Source organism: Ceratosolen solmsi, unplaced genomic scaffold (assembly GCF_000503995.2).
Source record: "Ceratosolen solmsi marchali unplaced genomic scaffold, CerSol_1.0 scaffold41, whole genome shotgun sequence".
NCBI classification, from domain to species: Eukaryota; Metazoa; Arthropoda; class Insecta; order Hymenoptera; family Agaonidae; genus Ceratosolen; species Ceratosolen solmsi.
This window is the reverse complement of record NW_011948424.1, coordinates 1,342,164-1,362,486: the sequence shown is the minus strand read 5'-3', so window position 1 is coordinate 1,362,486 and position 20,323 is coordinate 1,342,164. Positions and strand designations below refer to the sequence as shown.

At 32.5% G+C, this 20,323-nt stretch overlaps 3 protein-coding genes across 3 annotated transcripts; 2 read left to right on the top strand and 1 right to left on the bottom strand.

Annotated features, from left to right (window-relative positions):
* Positions 1 to 4,179: 4,179 nt before the first annotated feature.
* Positions 4,180 to 7,213, bottom strand: U3-55K (U3 small nuclear riboprotein factor 55K). The gene is made up of 7 exons (XM_011499946.1): positions 7,065 to 7,213; positions 6,552 to 6,682; positions 6,363 to 6,460; positions 5,973 to 6,200; positions 5,782 to 5,891; positions 5,172 to 5,706; positions 4,180 to 4,657 (listed from the first exon to the last, which is right to left on the bottom strand). Exons 1-7 carry the CDS (start codon positions 7,113 to 7,115, stop codon positions 4,413 to 4,415), a joined length of 1,398 nt encoding a protein of 465 aa, XP_011498248.1. The 5' UTR covers positions 7,116 to 7,213; the 3' UTR covers positions 4,180 to 4,412.
* A 187-nt stretch (positions 7,214 to 7,400) lies between these two features.
* LOC105362692 (low molecular weight phosphotyrosine protein phosphatase-like) lies at positions 7,401 to 8,258 on the top strand. Its single transcript, XM_011500177.1, has 4 exons — positions 7,401 to 7,443; positions 7,640 to 7,830; positions 7,944 to 8,105; positions 8,178 to 8,258. Exons 1-4 carry the CDS (start codon positions 7,431 to 7,433, stop codon positions 8,256 to 8,258), a joined length of 447 nt encoding a protein of 148 aa, XP_011498479.1. The 5' UTR covers positions 7,401 to 7,430.
* Positions 8,259 to 12,590: 4,332 nt separating this feature from the next.
* On the top strand, positions 12,591 to 19,695 carry Lnk (SH2B adapter-like protein Lnk). Its single transcript, XM_011499945.1, has 6 exons — positions 12,591 to 13,230; positions 14,978 to 15,864; positions 16,073 to 16,272; positions 16,875 to 17,063; positions 17,124 to 17,177; positions 19,236 to 19,695. The coding sequence occupies exons 1-6, from the start codon at positions 12,977 to 12,979 to the stop codon at positions 19,395 to 19,397; spliced, it is 1,746 nt and encodes a 581-aa protein (XP_011498247.1). The 5' UTR covers positions 12,591 to 12,976; the 3' UTR covers positions 19,398 to 19,695.
* Positions 19,696 to 20,323: the final 628 nt, after the last annotated feature.

Below are 20,323 nucleotides of genomic sequence, written 5' to 3'. Positions count from 1 at the left end.
GTGTGAAAAAATATTTTTAAAATTTAAAAAAAAATTTTTTTTTTTTTTTTTTTTTTTTTTTTTTTTTTTTTTTTTTTTGTATAGAAATAAAAGTGCTGTAATTATACACAATTAATTATTTCACTGATTTTTTAATTATATTTTATCTATTAAAAAGTTGCTATATACGCAGCATCATTATTGAAATTAATTTCATTATTATTATATTCTCGAGTATTATTTATTACTTTACATACGCATGTTATAATATGGAATGTTTATTTTTCCTAAATGAAGAAAATATCAAACTTAAAGACAAATCTCTTAAAGATACTCTACTCCTATCAACTTCATAATTTATCTTATCTCTCTCTCTCTCTCTCTCTCTCTCTCTCTCTCTCTAACTGTAAATTCTTCACAATGTAACGAATTGATATTTATAAGCGTATATTTTATTATTTTGCCAACGGAACCGAATCACAACGAGTATTTCGCCGATTCTAAAAATCTTACGTTAATATTTCAGACCAGAATCAGTCGTAACGTATTCAACCCTTCACTAACCAATACGTCAATTGTGGTTTGATAAAGACGTAAATTAACGCCAACGAGCCACTTGGCTCATGATTCAGTAGGTTGAGAATTTTTAGCTGCGCCCGTTCGCCGCCTTTACGAATTCTGCGACCGAAGACTTGCAACAGCACTTCCACAACTATCGTCACGCATCGCCGTTTCCACGAATTCGATCGCATTTAGCTCCTTTTTCGCTGACAATTATTTATTCTTACCATTCGCCACTCGAAAACATTGTTGAACGTTTAATATTCTTTGCATCGCAATGCAAAGGCATTTGTGCTGTAGGTTTGTAGATTCGATTCTGAAAAGTTTTTATGGGGATATTTGTATTCCGCAATGACGACTCGATCGGGAAAGGGCTTGAATTTTTGGAATTATCCTTATTATCCTTATTTCAAGGTCAATAAAAAAAATGGCAATTTACGACATGAGCTATTCGCGTGAATGTGGCCGATCGACATTGTGTATTTTCAACGAAACATTCATTCGCTCGTTACGAGACGAAATTTTCACTACAATTTACAGTTAAGCAATGCTCGGTAAAATGTTTATCTTAAAATTATTCGTTTAACGTATCGCAAAGTTGTCGACTCTTTGATCAAATTCGAAATAATACTTATTGTTCAATAATTTTTTAAACAAAGGATTATTCATAACATTGGCATACGATAGGCACAAATAATTTTGTATTCAGTGCTTTTGGAAGAGCATTTAAGTATGGAATTTTAAAAATTGATAAATATACGGTAATGTAAGAACCACTGCATAGTGCGACGATGGTAAATTAAATTCCCTTTTATGGGATTTGTGTTAACTTTTAATATACACATTTTTATCTTCTTCTTAAATAACAAAATGTTGTAAAATTCAATTTTTATCCCAAGATAATAGAGAATGAATCGTATTAAAAATTTGAAACAAGATTAATATGAATTTATCTTGCGAATAACGATAATGTTGAAGTTCGAAGCATAAAAGCTAAAGTTTAATAACAGTTTATGCTTTTCAACAATTTTACATTAGAATTTATAGAACGAAGGATAAAAATTATCTTCGTTGCCTCTCGACATTGAATCCATCGACATTGCAGTGATGTGACGAATGTTGGCCATCAAAGTGAAAATTTCATATAACAACTTTACCTTAATAAGTATTTAGCAATTAAATGCGAAGGAAATCCCTCGTAGCAATATTCTACGAAAATTTAATGTCTTTATGTCTGTTAGATGAATTGTCCCGGTAGTAGAATCATGAAAAGCCTCACAACAACAGTAATTTCAAGAATTATGTCAAAATTAAATTTCATATAAATAAAAGATTGTTTAATTTTTTATAATGATTTTAAATAGGCAAACCCATCCGATAATGCTCATTCAATGTTTAATATTAACTTTGCGCACACAATTACGATAATATTACACTGTAATATTGTTGATGATAATTTCATTAAAAATTTTATATTCTCAAATATTATATTCGTATCGGCGTATCGGCATATCGTATCGTTTTAATATAAAATCAATAGTCTTATAATAATATTTTTATGACGAATTGATATTGTCTTATAATAATTATTGCGATTTGTCATTGACCCCAACTTTATCCAATATAGATAGACCGCATTATACTTACTGTCTTTATCTATAAGCATATAAAGGGATAAAAATAGATAGAACAAAGTTCGCAGACGAGCAATATAATTGCGTACAAAATATTTTAAATTACACCGTCGACGTTGTAAGTAAATACTACTTTTAATTCTTCAATTATTTGCAACAACAATATTTTTACGCGAAATCAACGTAATGACTTGCTATGTTATCCATTAAAATATGTATTACCAACAATACATTTTACACTATTATTTATTCAATAACATTTTAAATGAAATTTTCGAGCAAACTACTTCATTTAATGATATAACTTTTTTTTTCATTTTTTTTTCTTTTTCTTTAATTTGTAAAGAACATGGAATGTGCTTATTGTATATGAAATTTTGCATGTAATGAATAAAATATTTTTATGAATTTCCAATCTAATTATTTTTTATCGTCGTCCAAAGTTAAACATATATAGTTAAAAAGAAAATAGAATAAACTCACGCAACGCCTAATAATAATCCAAATAATAAACTACAAAATCGAAGTAATTTGAAGTAATAGCAATTGTAGATAACAAAAAATAATTTTCACTACTCTGCCCATTAATGCCAAATTGCCTTATAAATTATGCATTATTTAAAAGGAATAAAAATGATAGATTTGTGGTATCAATTTGATGATTAGAATGAAAAATAAACATACATATACTTTAAAAAATTTTTTTTTAATCCTCTTTATCTTGAGAATTTTCTACGCTACAGTTCATTGTGAAGTTTTTGATTTTTGTCTTTTACGACGATTGCAATTGATGTAGAATACCGAGCGATTTCGAGCATCGGTGAAACGAGCATCCACTGCGCATGTGAACATTATCGTTCTATAATTGTATCGCAGAATTTGATATTCGCGGGCACGTCGCTTTCAAGGTTTGGTGGGCTGGTCAGCCACCAAAGTTCCATTAGCTTTTGCGAAGTTTGGGATTCGATGGATCATAAGATACGAGTTTCGGATTACAAACTCATGGATCTGGTGGATTAGTTGTTGGCTTATACTGTCGATAAAATTGGTAGGCATAATCAGTTGGAAGTTTCAGCTTATCGAGATTACCAAAGTGTTGAGTATTAATTTAAAGTAATTTAAAAATAATGTACGCTTAGCTCGTACACAAATTGAATATATAATTAAACTTTTGATGCAAAGCAAAGATACATTGTTATATTGTAAATATTTGTATTCTTATATATTTTATAATCTTAACAATAGTTATTGGCCAATGTATTTTCAGATTTGCAGACCCATAGATACTTTAAGCTGTTTTATGCTTTGCGAGCAATTTTATTTTCGATATAAATACACACCTTATTATGTTTTAAATATTATTTTATTGATTAAATAAACGTATATTAACATTATTATTAATGTATTTAAAAAATGTTTACAGGCATAGATATAATCTTTAAGAAGTCTTAATTTTTACTGTACAATAACATTTTTCTAACACATGATTTACCATCGGTAGTTTCAATATTTCATATATATATATATATATATATATATGAAATAAATATATGAATTTTTTTTATATATATAGTAAAATACAGTGTTTACTATTTTGAATAAATTGTTAACAATAATAACATAAAAGTAAATGCGTTATGCCGACTTTTTCGATTTATATCGCAACAAGCGATAAATAAGTGGCGTACAACGACGAAACGCATGTTTTAACGGGAATAATAATAAGATGATCAAAAAGATCAACGTTCGTTAAGATTTAGGAATACGTATGTAGAAAATGTTGAGTATGTAAAGTGTGTAGAAAAAGAGCTTAACAAGTAAACAAATATTATTGAATTAAAATTGGCATAAAATATAATGAAATAATGGAAGGAAGCACGAGGATGGGAGCGCGCACGACAATTGAAACGATGAACAATCGTACCGTGTTGCAATGGTAAATTGGAATGATTTTTAAAAACATAGCAAAAAAAAAAAAAAAAAAAAAGAGAAAAAAAAGAAAAAAAATCAGCTCTCTTATCGGATTGAAATTTACGTTAAGATTTTTTGAGAGTGTCGACATGTGAATACAAGTGGAGAAATTGTTTGAAAAAATTGGAAAGTAGGGATTGTAGGCGATTTCATGGGCATAAGTATATGAACAAATATACAAACTATTGATATTTCATTGTCAGATTTCTCGACATAAATTACTCGCTCGATTTCAATAATCGAATCCATTTAATTACTTTATTGCAATTATTTTATTTGAAAATCCCTATTATTCGTTACAAGTGGTATAATTGCTATACTATTTTTGGCTTCGGGAATCCGCCACCATCTTCCCAATTTATGTTCTTGTCCAATTGCAGCAACGAGATACTTTCCATCAGACGTAAAAATAAGGGAATTAATAAACCCATTTATGCTTATATCAAATAAAGGATGCAAACTTCTAAATGACTCTCCGCACTTCCATAGTTTTATCACACCATTTTTAGAACCTACAACAGAGGCAAAATATCTAAATTAAAAATTATCAATTCTATTATCGTCTACTATTTCAGAACTTTTACTTTTGTTGATACAAATCAACTAATATTATACATTAGTGTTTAATGGGAGCAAAAAAATTTTATTCACAATTTTCTTATCAATTTAATTAATTCTTTATAGATAAATTAGCTTTTGTGAAAGGCTATTTTTCAAGGGATTACTGAATAATTTATACAATTAAATATTTAATATTAAATTTTAGTTAACAAGGATTACTAAATCGATTCTCTCTTATTTCAATTCGAAAATAATCAATTTTTGATACTTTAAATTTAAATTATTCTTTTTATGTTATGTCTCGGTAACAAATAATTTAATCATTCCATGCACTCGTCATTACTTGTGATCTTATCAGATATATTTTGTTTTAAATATTTAATTATAAAATTTTTATTATATTTATTATCACACGTGTGTAGGTATAAAAAATAATACTCAAATATTTTTTACTATTAAACCAACCTGAAGCAACTAAATCTGTATTTAAGAATGTAGCAATGCTAGATATCCAATGGGGTAAACTATTAATTTCATCCCTTCCATGGGCTTCGGATACACTGCATAATGGTTTTTTTTTTAAACAACCCCAAACGCACAATTGTCCGTCATCTCCACAACTTAAAAAGTTTTCCTCGTTAATTAATTTTACAGCATCTATACTACCACCATGTGCATTAAAAATTAATTGTGATTCTTCAACAATTTTCCATATTCTCACTGTTCCGTCGAATCCACCACTGGTAATGGCTCTTTCACGCGATAAAGAGTCGATCGAAGTTATTCCACTTTGATGTCCAAAGAGAGTATCGACATAGGCCATCTCATCTAAATTCCATATTTTCACACATCGATCCAAGGATGCTGAGTACAGTGTATGCGTATGCATTCTAAATACTAATCCTGAGACTATATCTCTGTGACCCTGCAAGTCTTTTATGTGACTTAAATCTAATGCTGAAAAGACTTTTATATTTTTCGAATCATCAGCACCTACGACCTAAATAAAATTACGATGTAAATTTACAATTAACAGATGGGATGTAAAGTTAGTGAAAAAATTATTCGTACTGACCAGAAACTTATTATCTGTACTAACTGCCATACACCGTATACTAGACATCCCTGCTGTACTTTTACTTTTACCCTTTAGTGATTTTAATTTTTGTCTATCATGCAGCGACCCTTTTAACGACAAACACATGATAAACATATAATATGATAAATTTTTAATTAATTAAACTTTATAAAATTCCTTGCTCTTACATTTTACTAAACTACCATCTTTAGATCCAGAATATAAGAATTGCCCATTACTAGAGAGACAAATACACGTAATTGAATTTTTATGATCTTTACACCGAAGAATGAATGGTGTATCGTGTCCTACATATGTATCAGCAATTATTTTCCTTAAGCGACCTTTCTCCTCTAGGTAATCTTGTTTTAATCGTTTTGTTATAGCTCCTTCTTCAAAGTCCGCTCTATCTCTTTCTAAAATACAAAATGAAATTTAATTTGAGAATCTTAATTTGTTATAGACATACACGCGCGCGCGCACGCGCGCGCGCACACACACACACACACACACACACACACACACATTCTTTAACGTTATATATAAAATTTTATGTTTTCTTATATTAAATTATATACCTTCTTCTTCTATTTCTTCTAAATATTTTTTAGCTAATCTAAGGCGTTTTTCCTGGGCTGTTTCTTCATCTTCATCTTCCGAACTACTATCCAAATTTCTGTTATCCCTACAATGATTTACTTACATATAAAGCGTGAAACCAATTATATATAAATAAAAAATATCAATAAAATATAAAGAATGAAAACCTTTCTTCCTCTTCAGCAATTTCTTCATCTGTACTACCAATGCTTTCATTATCATTAGCGTGCTTTTTGAAACTTCTTTTTTTTCCCTTTGATCCTTGATTTTTAGAATCCTTATGTTTCAATCCATTTACCTATTACAATTAAGTATTTGAATATTTGAAAAATTTTTTAAAATAAGAAAATATTTGTATTCTTATACAATATAATTAATATTAATACATTGGATATACAACGATTGTTGAAAAGTAATTAATATTATAACAACAATTTATGTATGAACATGAATTTATAATATATATATATATATATATATATATATATATATATATATATATATATGTATGTATGTATTTAAAAAATTGCTGTAAAATAAATATAAATGCATAAATACAATTCGTTTAACTGATAAATTTACTGAAAAATATATAACTGCCTAATCTCGATTTTAACCTAAAACTTTATTAAATCGGATTATAGAATATTAAATTACAGTAATAAGAGATTAACAATTACCTTTCGTGTAAAACCCTTATTATCATGTTGATTTCTGATAAAAAACGACATTTTCCTCACAATTTAAATAAATATAAAAAAATATTTTTATTAAAGTATATTACAGAGAACACATGGCTTTCGAATATTTTTAAGCGTCAAAATGTATTCATAATACTGCGCATGCGTATCAATATATTTGGAAGTAAGGCAGCTGAACACTGAAATGCTTCAAATTCGTTGTGAATTTGATTAATTTCGTTAATTTTGTCCTTCAACAGTGTTGTTGGCAAATTTAAAAATTCACAATGAGCTTTGTATCTTTATGTTATCCGTAGACAATAACAGAACATGCAGAAGAATACGCCAAAAAAGAAACGCGTTCTCATGGTTTGTTTTGGTGAGTGTTTAATTAATTAAATTTTAAAAGAGTTAAAAATTTGAATGTCCCGTAATAATGATAATTAATTAAAGATTTTTTTTTTTGTTTAAATAATGGAATTTGGTATTTGAAAAGACTAGACTTTTTCCTACAAATTACCATAATATGTTTGAATTTGTGAGAAATGTCAAATTAAGGAGAATATGCATTTTAGGCAATACTTGTCGATCGCCAATTGCCGAAGCTGTTTTTCGAAAATATATTACGGATAATAATATCACAAACGATTGGGAAGTTGATAGTGCAGCATTATTTGGATATCACGAGGGGAAAAGTATTAATACAAAATCCATTGAAGTTCTTAAAAAAAATGGAATCACCGACTATTATCACGTGGCTCGAATTGTAAGTTATATTTTTGCAAGCAAAATAAATGAACATATATATAGAGATATTGAATAGGTAAAGACATAAAAATGTTCGATGTTATACATTCGTTGATATATCTCTCTTGTAAGATAAAAAAGGATGACTTTGATACTTTCGACTGGATTTTCGGAATGGATGATTCCAATATTGAACATTTGGGCCGAATACAACCACAAGGGAGTGCAGCTAAAATTGAACTTTTAGGTCAATATGATCCAGAGGGGGAAGTCATCATTGAAGATCCATATTTTGTAAATTTACTAGCGAATTAATTAAAGTGTAAAGATCTTAGGATTACGCTTTTATACTCTTCCTTATTGCAGGATACTAATCTCTATAGATTCGAAAAAGCTTATCAACAATGCTTAAGAAGCATTCCAATATTTGTTAAAATATGGCAATAATAAGTTTTATCATGAAGTTCTGTAGTGAATAAATCGATATAATTGTGTATCATTAAATAATGATTTGCTTCGTATTTCCAAGAATAATTTATTTAAAATTTATTTCCGAAATTCATAATTTAACGAATTGTACAAACACATATTAGCTTATGATTTAATTTATACAATTTAAATATCATAAATTTTATTTTTAATTAACATTTATATTTATTGATTTTTTCTTTTTTCTTTTTTTCTTTCACATAAATTTCTGCTTTCTAATCTGTGCAATAATCCGTGAAAATTATATTGATTTTGTAATAATAATTTTAATTAAACCGAAGATGATTTCCATTAATCTGGCTATATAATATAATTAGTTAGGTGGGAGTGGATCATTTGATTTTCACGTAACTTTTTCTTTTTTCTTTGTGCAAAGAATATAAGAGATATAAGGAATTTAATTTTCATTACTCTATTTTATTAATGTAATGACAAAAAAAAAAAAGAAAAAAAAAAGAAAGAAATAATTACATAGTTAATACGGTGCAGCTATATTAAAGGGGTTAAAAACCTCGCTTACCTTTGAGCTTCTCAGCTCCTCGATATATCGATTTATTGGGACCAATTCTAAAATAATCACACCTATAATCAGTATTGAATTTTAAGCCCTCAAAGACACTTTATTCTAAAGAGTTCGTGCTCTTCTGTGCAATTTAATATACCGCGTCTTGACCCCGATCTCGATTCTTTATAGAAAATGAAAATAAATAGCTGACATTAGATTTCTTCGATTTGCCTATTTATTTTTTATTAAGCCTTGCCAATCCAACTTCAACATTATCTTGCCAATTATACTTTTTATATGAGGCCATTATACTTGTTATAGCATTGAACGTTCACTTTAAGTTCGACTGCATAAGCCGTAATAAGTAGATGTTGATATGAGATTTCACGTCGAGCTTCAATGCTGGGGCCTCGTTAATTTCTGCCATAATCATTCGTCCCTCTCTCTCTCTCTCTCTCTCTCTCTCTCTCTCTCTCTCTCTCTCTTTGCGTGTGCGTGTGTTTGTGTGTGTATGTTCGCGCGTGTACTTTAAGTATATAAATGGCGATTTTAAGGTCCCATCTCGTCCTCAACAGCCGTATCGTAGCTTACAATGACCTCGACTTCTTCCTACAATACCTGACTGACTTCACGTCCAATATCTCAGGATTCAGCGATGATTGTACCGTAATCGGCATATTTTAGTCAAAAAGTATGCGAACATCGTACGCTTTATCCAATTGGCTTTGAACTGTGAGAATTAAAAATTCACTCTCTTATTAATAAAAACGTATCTCAATTATACAATCCTTTCAATAAACAGTCTATAATTACCATACGCATCTCTTTTATTTTTATTAAAATTCTTCCACAATCTACTGCATTCTCAATTTCATATTTATAAATCTTCTTATAATCTGCTTAACGATAAAATATACGTTCGCACTTTTAACGTTCCATTCAATCATCAAACTTTTTCTAAAGATAATGTTTTAACGGTACCAAAGGGCTTACAATATGCGCAATACTTTTATATCTACAGACTATGGGTTATCGCTGATTAGATTTTATATTAATTGTTCGTGCTTTTTTTTATTGGCTACATTGGCATCCACGAATCATTTAATAAGTTTAATTGTTTCGCTACTTTACCGGGCTTGCGTATATCACGCTTGCATGTATTTCGCTTACCGCACGATGTTTGATGATTTTTCAAGAATCGATAACTCTTATCTCATGGCTTTTAACTATCGAGCCATTAAACATCGACGGATAGTCAGTCACCTTTTCAGAGCTGCACGACGTAAGATTCAACGACACACAACCTACCACAACGTCGTGACACCGCTTTCTCTCTCTCTCTCTCTCTCTCTCTCGATTTCACCCTCTAGTCCATACATACAATGAAATAGAATAATCCTTTGTACATTTTTTAAAATCTGATTTTTATTTATTTATTGCATTTACCTTTATAATTCATGCATTTATATATGTACATATGTTATTGATATATAAATTATACATTTTCGAGTATTATCTGACTTATATCAAAGAACTATCTATTGATGGTAGCATATGATTAGGCAAAATCACTAAATTCGCTCTAAGCGATTGTGATAATTGTAGGACTTTACATATTAGATTTGTAGCTTACGAAACTTTCTCTTTATAATGAACTTTTACGTTACTCAAGTTCAATTACAAAGAATTGCATTTACGTGCGCGTGCGCATTAAGTATGATATATATGCATATATATAGCCATGTTTAATTTCAAGGTTAGAATGCACAAAATTTTGACACTACAAAACAAATTCTTTGCAATAAATTAATAGAAGCTACGCATATCATAATAATGATTTTTTTTTTTTAATAACTGAGATAAAAGTGAGGAAAAAAGAGATTCAATAAATAAAATTGTCAAAGCCGTGTAACATTATAATATAACATTATATGTTGTATATTATATCTTGAATATAATATTCTGTTGTATATTATAAGGTAAATGAAAAACACGATAAAATCATTATATAAAAAATCTAATTTATCTCGTAAAAACATTTAAAAATCTTGACTATTAGGAATGAACGATTGAGTTTACATTTTTAACTAAATAGCTGTGAATTTTTATAATTAAACATTAAACATTTATTATTATTATTATTATTAATAATATATTGCACATACGAACTGAAATGAATTAATAAACAATATTGTTGTTTGTCAAAGAATTTTTAGTTACATCAATTCAAAGTATCGTAACAGTAATAAAAAAAAAAAAAAAATTTGAAAAAATTTTGTGATCTAGTGAGAAATAAATAAACTAGAATATTTCTATTTGATTTAAACATTACGTATACATGATTACATGCAAGATTTAGAAATTTTCGGACATTCAAACAGCTGTAGGTGCTAATAAAAAAGAAAAAAATACAGAGCTATTTAAACTTTTAAATTCTGTTTACTTATGCTATTTAAATAAAATAAGAAAATCCAAAAGACAAAAAAATAAAAAAATAAAAAAATTAAAATTAAAAAACAAAGTGGTCGCATAAGGAGAAAAGATTTGTTTTTTGCATTAGAATATGATAGCATTCGTCGCAATCACTCGGTCGTATTTTAGAAAATTAAAATAAAAAATTTTAAGATGCCAGGCCAGTGAAAGCATCCTCTTATTCCTAAAAGAAAACTCTAATCTCATCATTTTCTATTTAGACGTTTATCTTATGATCTTTCATCGACTTAAATGGCTTTGATTTTCTTTAACAGCAAGCGTAATCTATAATTTTATTATCTACATCAACGGCTATTCATTCTTACAGCTCCACAACCACGTTATTTCATATGTAACTAAATAATATATACTTGTCCTTGTTTATAAGTATTCTTGGCAAATGGTCATTGTGCATGCTTAATAATAGCAAGGGGAACAACTCGAGTATAAGGGACATAAAAATCGTTTGACCGATGGCCCGATTGTAATAAATTATTTTATTCGTAAACCTTGTTGGCCAACGCCTCGCAATTTCATTAATAATTCATTTGGTATTAATGCCACTACACTAGAGACGCCCAATTACCATACGAACTTCGGCCCCGAGCGAAAAAAAACTATTATAATCGCATGCGCGAGGCATAAAATACATTGTGGCACCCGGGCTGCTCGAAAACACAGACTCATTGCCTCCTCCTCCACCCCCCCCCACCCCCTTCTCCGCCAATCGCATAACCTTTGAGGCGAATCTATTTTATACTTGCGCGACAAGCTCGACAGCCTCTATCCTCCACCTTATCGCCCAATTCGAATAAAACGAAGTGCGAGAAAGTCGAACGCCAAAGCATATTTTGGACGTGGACGGACGCTGCCGCGTCGCTACGACGCGCACACGCGCACGCACACATGAACGGACGCACGGGCATGCGCAGGCGATTTCGAGTGTTTGGTCGCCCTCGCGTTTCAACCGTCGACGTCCCGCGTCGTCGTCCCGGAGCCTGGCGCGGCACATGTACGCCTCGCGGGCCGAGCACCCTCGCCGCCGCCGTCGTTGTCATTGCCAATGACCCCGATGAGTGGAAGAAGGACTATCGTTGTCCGAGCGAGTCGTGCACGACCCGCAGCCGAAGTCGTCGTAGCTTCGAGGCCCGGAACCGGGTCCACGACCCTCGCCTCCCAGCTCCTACTGGCGATTTAAAGAAGCCCGGTAGTGCCAAGACGAGGTGGTGCGGAGGCATATGTTAAGCCGCGTGCGGGCCAATTGAGTGGAAGAGGACGAGGAGGAGTTGGAGGGTGGGAGGGAGGAGAGAGAATGCACGTTGCCCGTTCAGCATAGAGAAAGGGTAGAAGATGATCGGAGGAGGTTATCCTTGCGTAGGAGAAGCCGACGGCGAGCATCCGGTCGTGTGAGGGAGCCGCAGCCGTCGAGGAGAGCGCCGTCCGACCTCGAATGCCTCGTTTGTCATTGGGCTCTGTTGGTGTCTTGGTCGAGGGCGAGGACGACTCGCGCGATGCCGGTCGCCACCGTCACCGCCGCCGCCGCCGCCGTCGCCGCCGCCGTCGTCACCGCTTCCGTCGCCGACAGGCGCGGTCATCTTCTTCGTAGAGTTCGCCGTCGCCGCTGATCGGGCACCAGCCGCCCCACGTCTGGCCGTTGTCCGGGCCCTCCCAGCCGTGCCTCTTCTCGACTCCACGAACGATGAATAGCGGCGCAATAATGACGGCGATAGCGACCCCGTCGGTCGACCTCGCCGGCTCCGACGACTGGACCGAATTCTGCGAAAGGCACGCGAGAGCCGCAGCCTCCGACTTCGCCAAGGCCTTCTGCACCTACGTTAATTTGGATCTGACCGAGAGCGCCAGGGCGAATCTCTCGTACAAGGACTTTCTCAGGAAATTCGTCGAGACCTTCTGCGATCACTTCGAGGTGGAGTACCTCAGACGCACCGCCAAGTACGTGACGCTCCCAACGTGTCTGCACTATTATTATTTAATTGCATCGTAGTAGGAATTCTTACATTTAATTGTCGAAGCAACTCGTCTCGTATGCACCTTGCTGTTGGCTTACTTATCTCTCTAAGACCATTAAAACTCTGCTACTTTGCGATAATGAAACTCACCGATCTCTCTGTGCCAAATGCTTATCGCACCACAGGTTTTAATCATTTTTGTGCGACGATGGTAACAACAAATACCAATAAATTAGAGTACAATAATTTATGGCATTAACGTTTTACTAGTTGCAGCATAAAATCTTAATTATTATCTACTCTTACTCTCCTGGAACAAAAAATTTATTGACTATTTAGTGGCTATAGTGGTTAAATTTTATAAACATTGGATTAGCAAGAGCAGTAAGCATTTGAAACTAAAAATACTATAATTAATTATTGTTATAACGTTTAGTTTTGTTTATCTATAGTTGCTTAAGGCTAAAGGCCAACCAAAAAATACAGCGCTTAATTAATTTTAATAAAATTAACTTTTAAGTTACGTATCTCTATTTTTCATTAAGTCAGCCTAGCAGATTAGAATGTAGATTAGTAGAATAATAAAAAAGAGCTTTTGCCTATTTATATAGAATTGTTAATTTCTAATTGGCTTACTCGACGAACATCGTGTATTAGGAGTCATTAAATTCACTTGTAGCTCACTTACCAATTATTCCACTTTCAGACATGACAGAATATAAATGGATAAGCTCGCAACAGTCTGTAACTTGTAAATTGTAGGGTCATTAAACCGTACGCTTTATTATAGTTTTCCAGATGTCTTCTAAAGGGAAGTCAATCGCTTTGATTATTTGATTTTGATTTATATTCTTGTAATTTAAGCAACAAATAAGACTAAAATTTAATCGAATAAGAAAAAACTAGTATTAATAAATCTTAATACAACCTTGAGTATAAATTTCAAATGATTTTTCAAACTGTTTCGCGTGTATTAAGATTTTAATTCCTAAAGGTTCTCTTTCAATATTGATTTTTGCAATTAATCTTGTACATTTTTAAAATATAATATCCAACTAGATTTTTACAATAAGTATTCCCTGTTGTCTTTCTTACATCCCCCCCCCCCGCCTCTTCCAATGGAATACTACATAAATTTCTCTAAATTTATTCAAACAATCAAATAAGTGTATAATGAATATAAGTGCTTCGAATATAATTCAATCAAATAAATTTGAATTATCAAATGTAATTGTATAATATTCTAAATAATAAGATGTCAAAAAAGTAAATTGTTTCATTGTCGTCTAGCAATTCTTCATTGCGTAAGCTTTGTAGTGAATTTGCATTGTAACATTTTAAAGTTTAAATTAAAAAATAAGATGATTAATTTTTAAAATTGATCCAGACTGTAAAAGACGAGTATTATTCCATTAATGTAATTGAACGCCAAATTTAGTTTCAGTCTAAGGTTTAAAAATTTAAATAATTTAATGCCCGCTCGGCTGTCATGTTTGCAACGTTAGACTTTTATGTACTTGGAGGTTTTCTGTATCTTGGAAAGGAGATTATGCGAACTTATCATACAGTCTATGTGATTTGGTTGCTAAAATTCTATATTATAATAATCCAGTGTATATTTATGCATCTCGACTAAAATAATATAATTGCTATAAATTTTTAGCTTTTTAAAATATCTATGATCATTATAAATTATGTTGTAACGAGTTCTGTAATTATTTATCGATTAGATCTCCATCTGCCCATGATGTTAACACACGACAATTAGTATCCAACGATCGCGAGGCTAGTTCTACGAATCAAAACAATAGAATACCACTTCGTACTTCCTCGCACGAGGAATTCAGTGACTATTCCGAACACGATGGTGAAATAGTGTCTGCAAAACCTGTGCACAAGGCTTTCTTTCGACGTCTGTCGTTCAAGGGTCTCAAGAAGGGTAAGGGCCTGTTTCACAAACAACAGAGCGACGAGGTGGAGCTTTCGCACTCTGATAATCGACGAATGGACAAACATTCCAAAGCTAAACTGTCCAAGATTGTCGTCGAGTGCAGAAAAGAAGGGACTGTGAATGCAATGGTTATTGAAAATACAGATGTGCCTCAAAAGTTTGAAAAGTGTAGACTGGCGTTGGTCAAAGCCAGCGCTGGTTACATGCTAGAATTCTACTCTTCTTCGAAAGCAAAACCTCGTCACGGTATATTCTGCTCGTCCATTACTGAAGCTCGGGAGACGACGGCTTTGGAAATGCCCGATCATGAGAACACATTTGTCTTGAAGACTCTCGAGAGGGAATTTATAATAGAGGCGCGAGACCCGAGCGACATGAGGTCATGGTTGGCCACTATTAGGTACTGCATGAGGAACATCTATGGACTAACGAATATTATAAACAGCGGCGTTAACGACTCGGTAATGAATGACAGCATGATGCATGGATCGGCATCATTGAATATGGAAGGTGACAGGGTGAGGGCTAATTCAGCGAGCAAGAGCACACGCTCTACGCTGGATCATGTGGACGAGCAGGGAAATCCACCGGAGCTCCCTCCAAGACTCAGAGCTCGAAGTAACAGTAATTTAGAATTGTGCTCCTCTCAACAGGAAATTGAACAAAGTAAGCTCGCTCTGCTGCTTTAGCAGCAACTTATTTTTCTATTCTAATCCTATCTCCAAGTATTCCAAAAATACTTCACGAAGGATAATTTACTTTTATTGATCTGCACCTTTATTGATCTACACACACCTTCGATTATCATAATTAAGTATAGTAATTAATAGATGTTAAAAATACTTACTCCTGACTTCTATTACGTTCTAAGCAGTTCCTGGTAATGAAATTGAGGTCGACCTTTCGAATAGCCTTAGAGAATATCCGTGGTTTCATGGAACACTTCCTCGATCCGATGCTGCGCAGCTTGTTTTGCATAATGCAACAGAGGGTCATGGGACGTTCTTAGTACGACAAAGTGAAACACGTAAAGGAGAGTATGTTTTAACCTTCAATTTTCAGGGTAGAGCCAAGGTAATTAAGAATTTATTAATATATAATTTTTTTTTATTTCTGTATTCGTAGGCATCCTGTGATTAAGCCAATAGTAATAGATTAAATTCTGTCGGTTCTCTAAATTTTAGTTGACTGTAAATTCTAGTCTCCTAGTGCTTATGTTTAAATTAATGCGCAAATAAAAGTATTTGTTTGGAAATTTTTACCGTCTTTTCCATTTAAAAGGATAAAGAAAAAAAAAGAAAAAAAAAATAAAAGGCAAAACAATAAACCAATCCATACTTCAAACGACTGATTTTAATTTTAATTATATTTTACTATTATTTCTTAATTATTCTACCAATGAGAAAAATTGTATTATATATATCGATCGTCAAGGATCGTCAAGGATCGTCAAGGATTTTTATTCCGAGTAGCTACTAACGTCACTTAAGTTCTGTAACGCTATTACTATAAATGTCGACTGTTTATCAATTATATGATGACATATTATTCGCTATTTATGAAAATTTTGTCAATTCGTTTGCTCATCCAGTGTTTTGTATATAACGAATTTATAAATAAGTTCAACTATTTATAATACTTTTAAGAACGCATTTTCCCATCTAAAAACTCTTCAGCATCTACGGATGACTCTGAACGATCAAGGACATTGCCGAGTACAACACCTCTGCTTCCCGGCGATCTACGACATGCTCGATCACTTCCGTCAGAACCCCATACCCCTGGAGTCTGGTGGGACGGCCGACGTTAAGCTTACCGAATACGTCGTGGCCAATCAACTAATACGCAATGCACCAGGAGCATCCGTCTCGAACAACCAGCAACACCAGCATCATCATCATCAGCAGCAACAGCAACAGCAACAGCAACAGCAACAGCAACAAGATAGAAGGCCCGTAGCCGCACCGGATCCAAGAGAAGTAAGAGTCAGCAGCGGAAGTCTAACTCCCCTCGAGTGAGTGCCGATAATGCGAGGTGCTCGGCAAACTCTCTGTTGATCTCTTTCTCCCACAGTCAGAAGTCTTGGTTTGACACGGACAGTGAGTAGATAAAACAAAGCTAAAAACGATGTCGTGCAATCGAAAGTTCAACCTATCCGATCCACACAATCAATAATTAATTAATTAATTAATGGCAATGGCCATCTCGCTCGTTTATCGTCAGCTTATTACCATCTTTATTATAATGCGAAATAATCGTGATTATTTATTAAGACGATACCTCCCTTTCAACAATTGTGCCAAATCTGAATAATAAAACACGTTTCAATCGTAGCGAAGCTTATTATTTTTTTTGTTTTTTTTTTTGTTTTTTTGTTTTGTTTTGTTTTTGTTTTTTTGTTTTGTTTTTTTTTTTTTTTTTTTGTTGTTTTTTTTTGATTTTTTTTTTGTTTTTTTTTTGTTTTTTTTTGATTTTTTTTTTGTTTTTTTTTTGTTTTTTTTTGATTTTTTTTTTGTTTTTTTTTTGTTTTTGTTTTGTTTTGGATTTTCGAATTTAATTTAATTTAATTGCTTATTAGGTACTTTTACCTTTAAAGTCTATCGGTTTTCACGAGTGATGTCTCTCGAGGAAATTGCTAAGCCAACGAACATACACGGCGAACAAATCATAAGGAATTGTACTACTATCTATCATATAATATTACAAAAGTTAATTAACTCTATCTAATTAATTATCAGCGCACGTTATTACTTGTCCAAATAGCTTTATATTCTAATTGAAATAAGCTGAGATTTTTTAAGCTTCAAGTTAATTTATCAACAAAGGAAAGTTGGATTTTTTCTTTAAAGACGACTTATTCGTCCAAGCTATCGTGATTTTTATGAAATTATTGCTGTTCGAGTATATTAATATTATTAAATTAAAATGTTCAAAATTTATTAAAAAACGCTATAAATAATTTTATTTGCTCACGACTAATCTAATCGATCTTGTCGGTGAATAATTTACCGTAATCAACATTATTATAGTTACCAAATTTCAACATTTATCATTAATTTAAACATTCATAATCATTCGCCTTTAGTTGTCATTGTTCGTCGATCAGTAAAATCAATTAATACACGAGTTGTTATTAAATCGATCGAGCGATCCGAATGCATTTGCTTTTACTGTTTTAATTCTTAATGTTCTTCGCAAACCTACTGTACTTGATAGATTAAATTATATTAGAAGATATAATTATTATTTTAATTATTGAATGAATAATAGTTTTATTATGAGTGAGTATTTGCAATTAATTTCATCGAGAGACGTTAATGTTTTTATCTCTGAAATAGTATTTGCAATTTTTTGTTTAGTGACGTAATTGTCGATTCAAATTATTTTGTAGCCATTTATCGAGGGCAAGAAATTTTTCGTTCATTAATTAACGTTAAATAATTTTCAATTTTCAAAAGAATTTCCACTTGCAATAAGATGTAAAAAAACAATGTCGCTTGAAAATTAATTTAATCCGAGCAATTTGTTGTGAGCAATTTGTTTTTCCTCCGGGATTCCAAATGATTGAAAATATTATCTGCTAAAAAATATCTCTCGATACTCGGAGAGTTTCGGATATTCGGATATTCGATTACATTACGTTAATATGCATATGTTAATGCAAAAGGAAAACAAATGGAAAACGATTGAGCTTTAAAGACTAGGAGGAGAGGCTTTTATTTTTGTAAACGATTTCATTAATTACAATTGTCATATGCCAATGCAATTATAAAGACTGACAATTTGATAATTCGAAAGCTAATTAATGCATAACGCGTTACACGAAGGACCTTCGCGATGTCGTCCGTTGCACATATTTATTAATTAAACCCACGCGAAAACATAAACAAACATAAGAAATCCCCAAGAAAGCCCGACACTCTGATAAAATAGCTTACCTAATAATTTACGAAAAGTGTAGCGAATTCTCGGTACTTCTAATGCCCCGAAGTTAAAGATTGACGAATCTAAATTAGGACCTGTTGTTTCTGATGCAGGTGCACACATACAGTGGCTCGATAAGAATGCGGACCGAGTTGCTGGAGCAACTCGAGCAACATCATCACCAGCAGCAAAGCGGTACGAGCGTTGAACAACAACAGCAACAGCAACAGTCATCGACTAGTAGAGCTGTTCAGAATACCTACAGTTTCCTTTGACGTTGGATGCGCAAAACCTTGTCTACCGGCTACCACCCGGTCGGCCATCCAGACTGACGATTTCCATCCAACGGGACGCATCGGCGCACACGAAACACATACGCATGCACGCATTATTACAATGTAAAATCTCGGAGACGAATTTGCGCCGGAGCTCATTGTTTCTTTGTCACCAATTATCCCTTCGTTTACTTTCCGAGGTTATGTCATTTCCGAGTAATCCCTAACATTATAAACTAATAATAATATTAACTATTTGCCAATAATCGCTATCTGACGAAGGATTAAATAAAAATTACGGCAGGACTATTTGTTTAAAATGCTTGTGAAAGATTTGAATATTTTGAAATTTTAATGCTTCAATTCGTTATTTATATTCAATGTGATTTCTTCCGGAAAAGTTGTTTTGTATTTGAAAAAGAGAATCAAATTTTTATGTGCTGCTATGATACGGCCAATTCTTATTTCCGGAAAGTGATAGAAAATCCAGAAGTTACAATATATTTAATCGTCTTTTCTAATTATTGCATGGATATAGCAACTTGATTATCGCTCGATGCCCATTAATTGCTGAATTTTTATGTTTTAGTCTTAAATTAAACGAATTATAAAATTCAACTTTTTGCTTTTGTAAAATGCTTTTTACATAGGCTCTGGAAGGTTTTATAGCTGTTGCAATGAAATGATAGTAATTTTTAACTTTCCTTAGGTATTGTTGTAGACAATTGTATATTTCTTTTAAACATTAATGAATTTATGCATAATTTGCTGTCGTAAAGACATAAGCGTAACCATTAGGTATTTAACGTATCATACGCCAAGTGTCCGCTTTCGCGCTTTGATTACGTCAATTTATTAATGACATACTAAAGAAAGAGGCATATGCTTCGCTTCTTTATTAAAGCAAAAACAAAAATTCCTTATAC

Coding starts and splice junctions, on each gene's coding strand:
- Lnk (XM_011499945.1), top strand. CDS start 12,977: ATGAATAGCGGCGCAATAATGACGGCGATAGCGACCCCGTCGGTCGAC. Junction 15,865..16,072: donor TCAACAGGAAATTGAACAAA/GTAAGCTCGCTC, acceptor CGTTCTAAGCAG/TTCCTGGTAATGAAATTGAG. Junction 17,178..19,235: donor CCGCACCGGATCCAAGAGAA/GTAAGAGTCAGC, acceptor TTTCTGATGCAG/GTGCACACATACAGTGGCTC.
- LOC105362692 (XM_011500177.1), top strand. Junction 7,831..7,943: donor ATTATCACGTGGCTCGAATT/GTAAGTTATATT, acceptor CTCTCTTGTAAG/ATAAAAAAGGATGACTTTGA. Junction 8,106..8,177: donor TCATTGAAGATCCATATTTT/GTAAATTTACTA, acceptor TCCTTATTGCAG/GATACTAATCTCTATAGATT.
- U3-55K (XM_011499946.1), bottom strand. CDS start 7,115: ATGTCGTTTTTTATCAGAAATCAACATGATAATAAGGGTTTTACACGA. Junction 6,461..6,551: donor ATTGCTGAAGAGGAAGAAAG/GTTTTCATTCTT, acceptor TAGGGATAACAG/AAATTTGGATAGTAGTTCGG. Junction 5,892..5,972: donor AGATGGTAGTTTAGTAAAAT/GTAAGAGCAAGG, acceptor TGTCGTTAAAAG/GGTCGCTGCATGATAGACAA.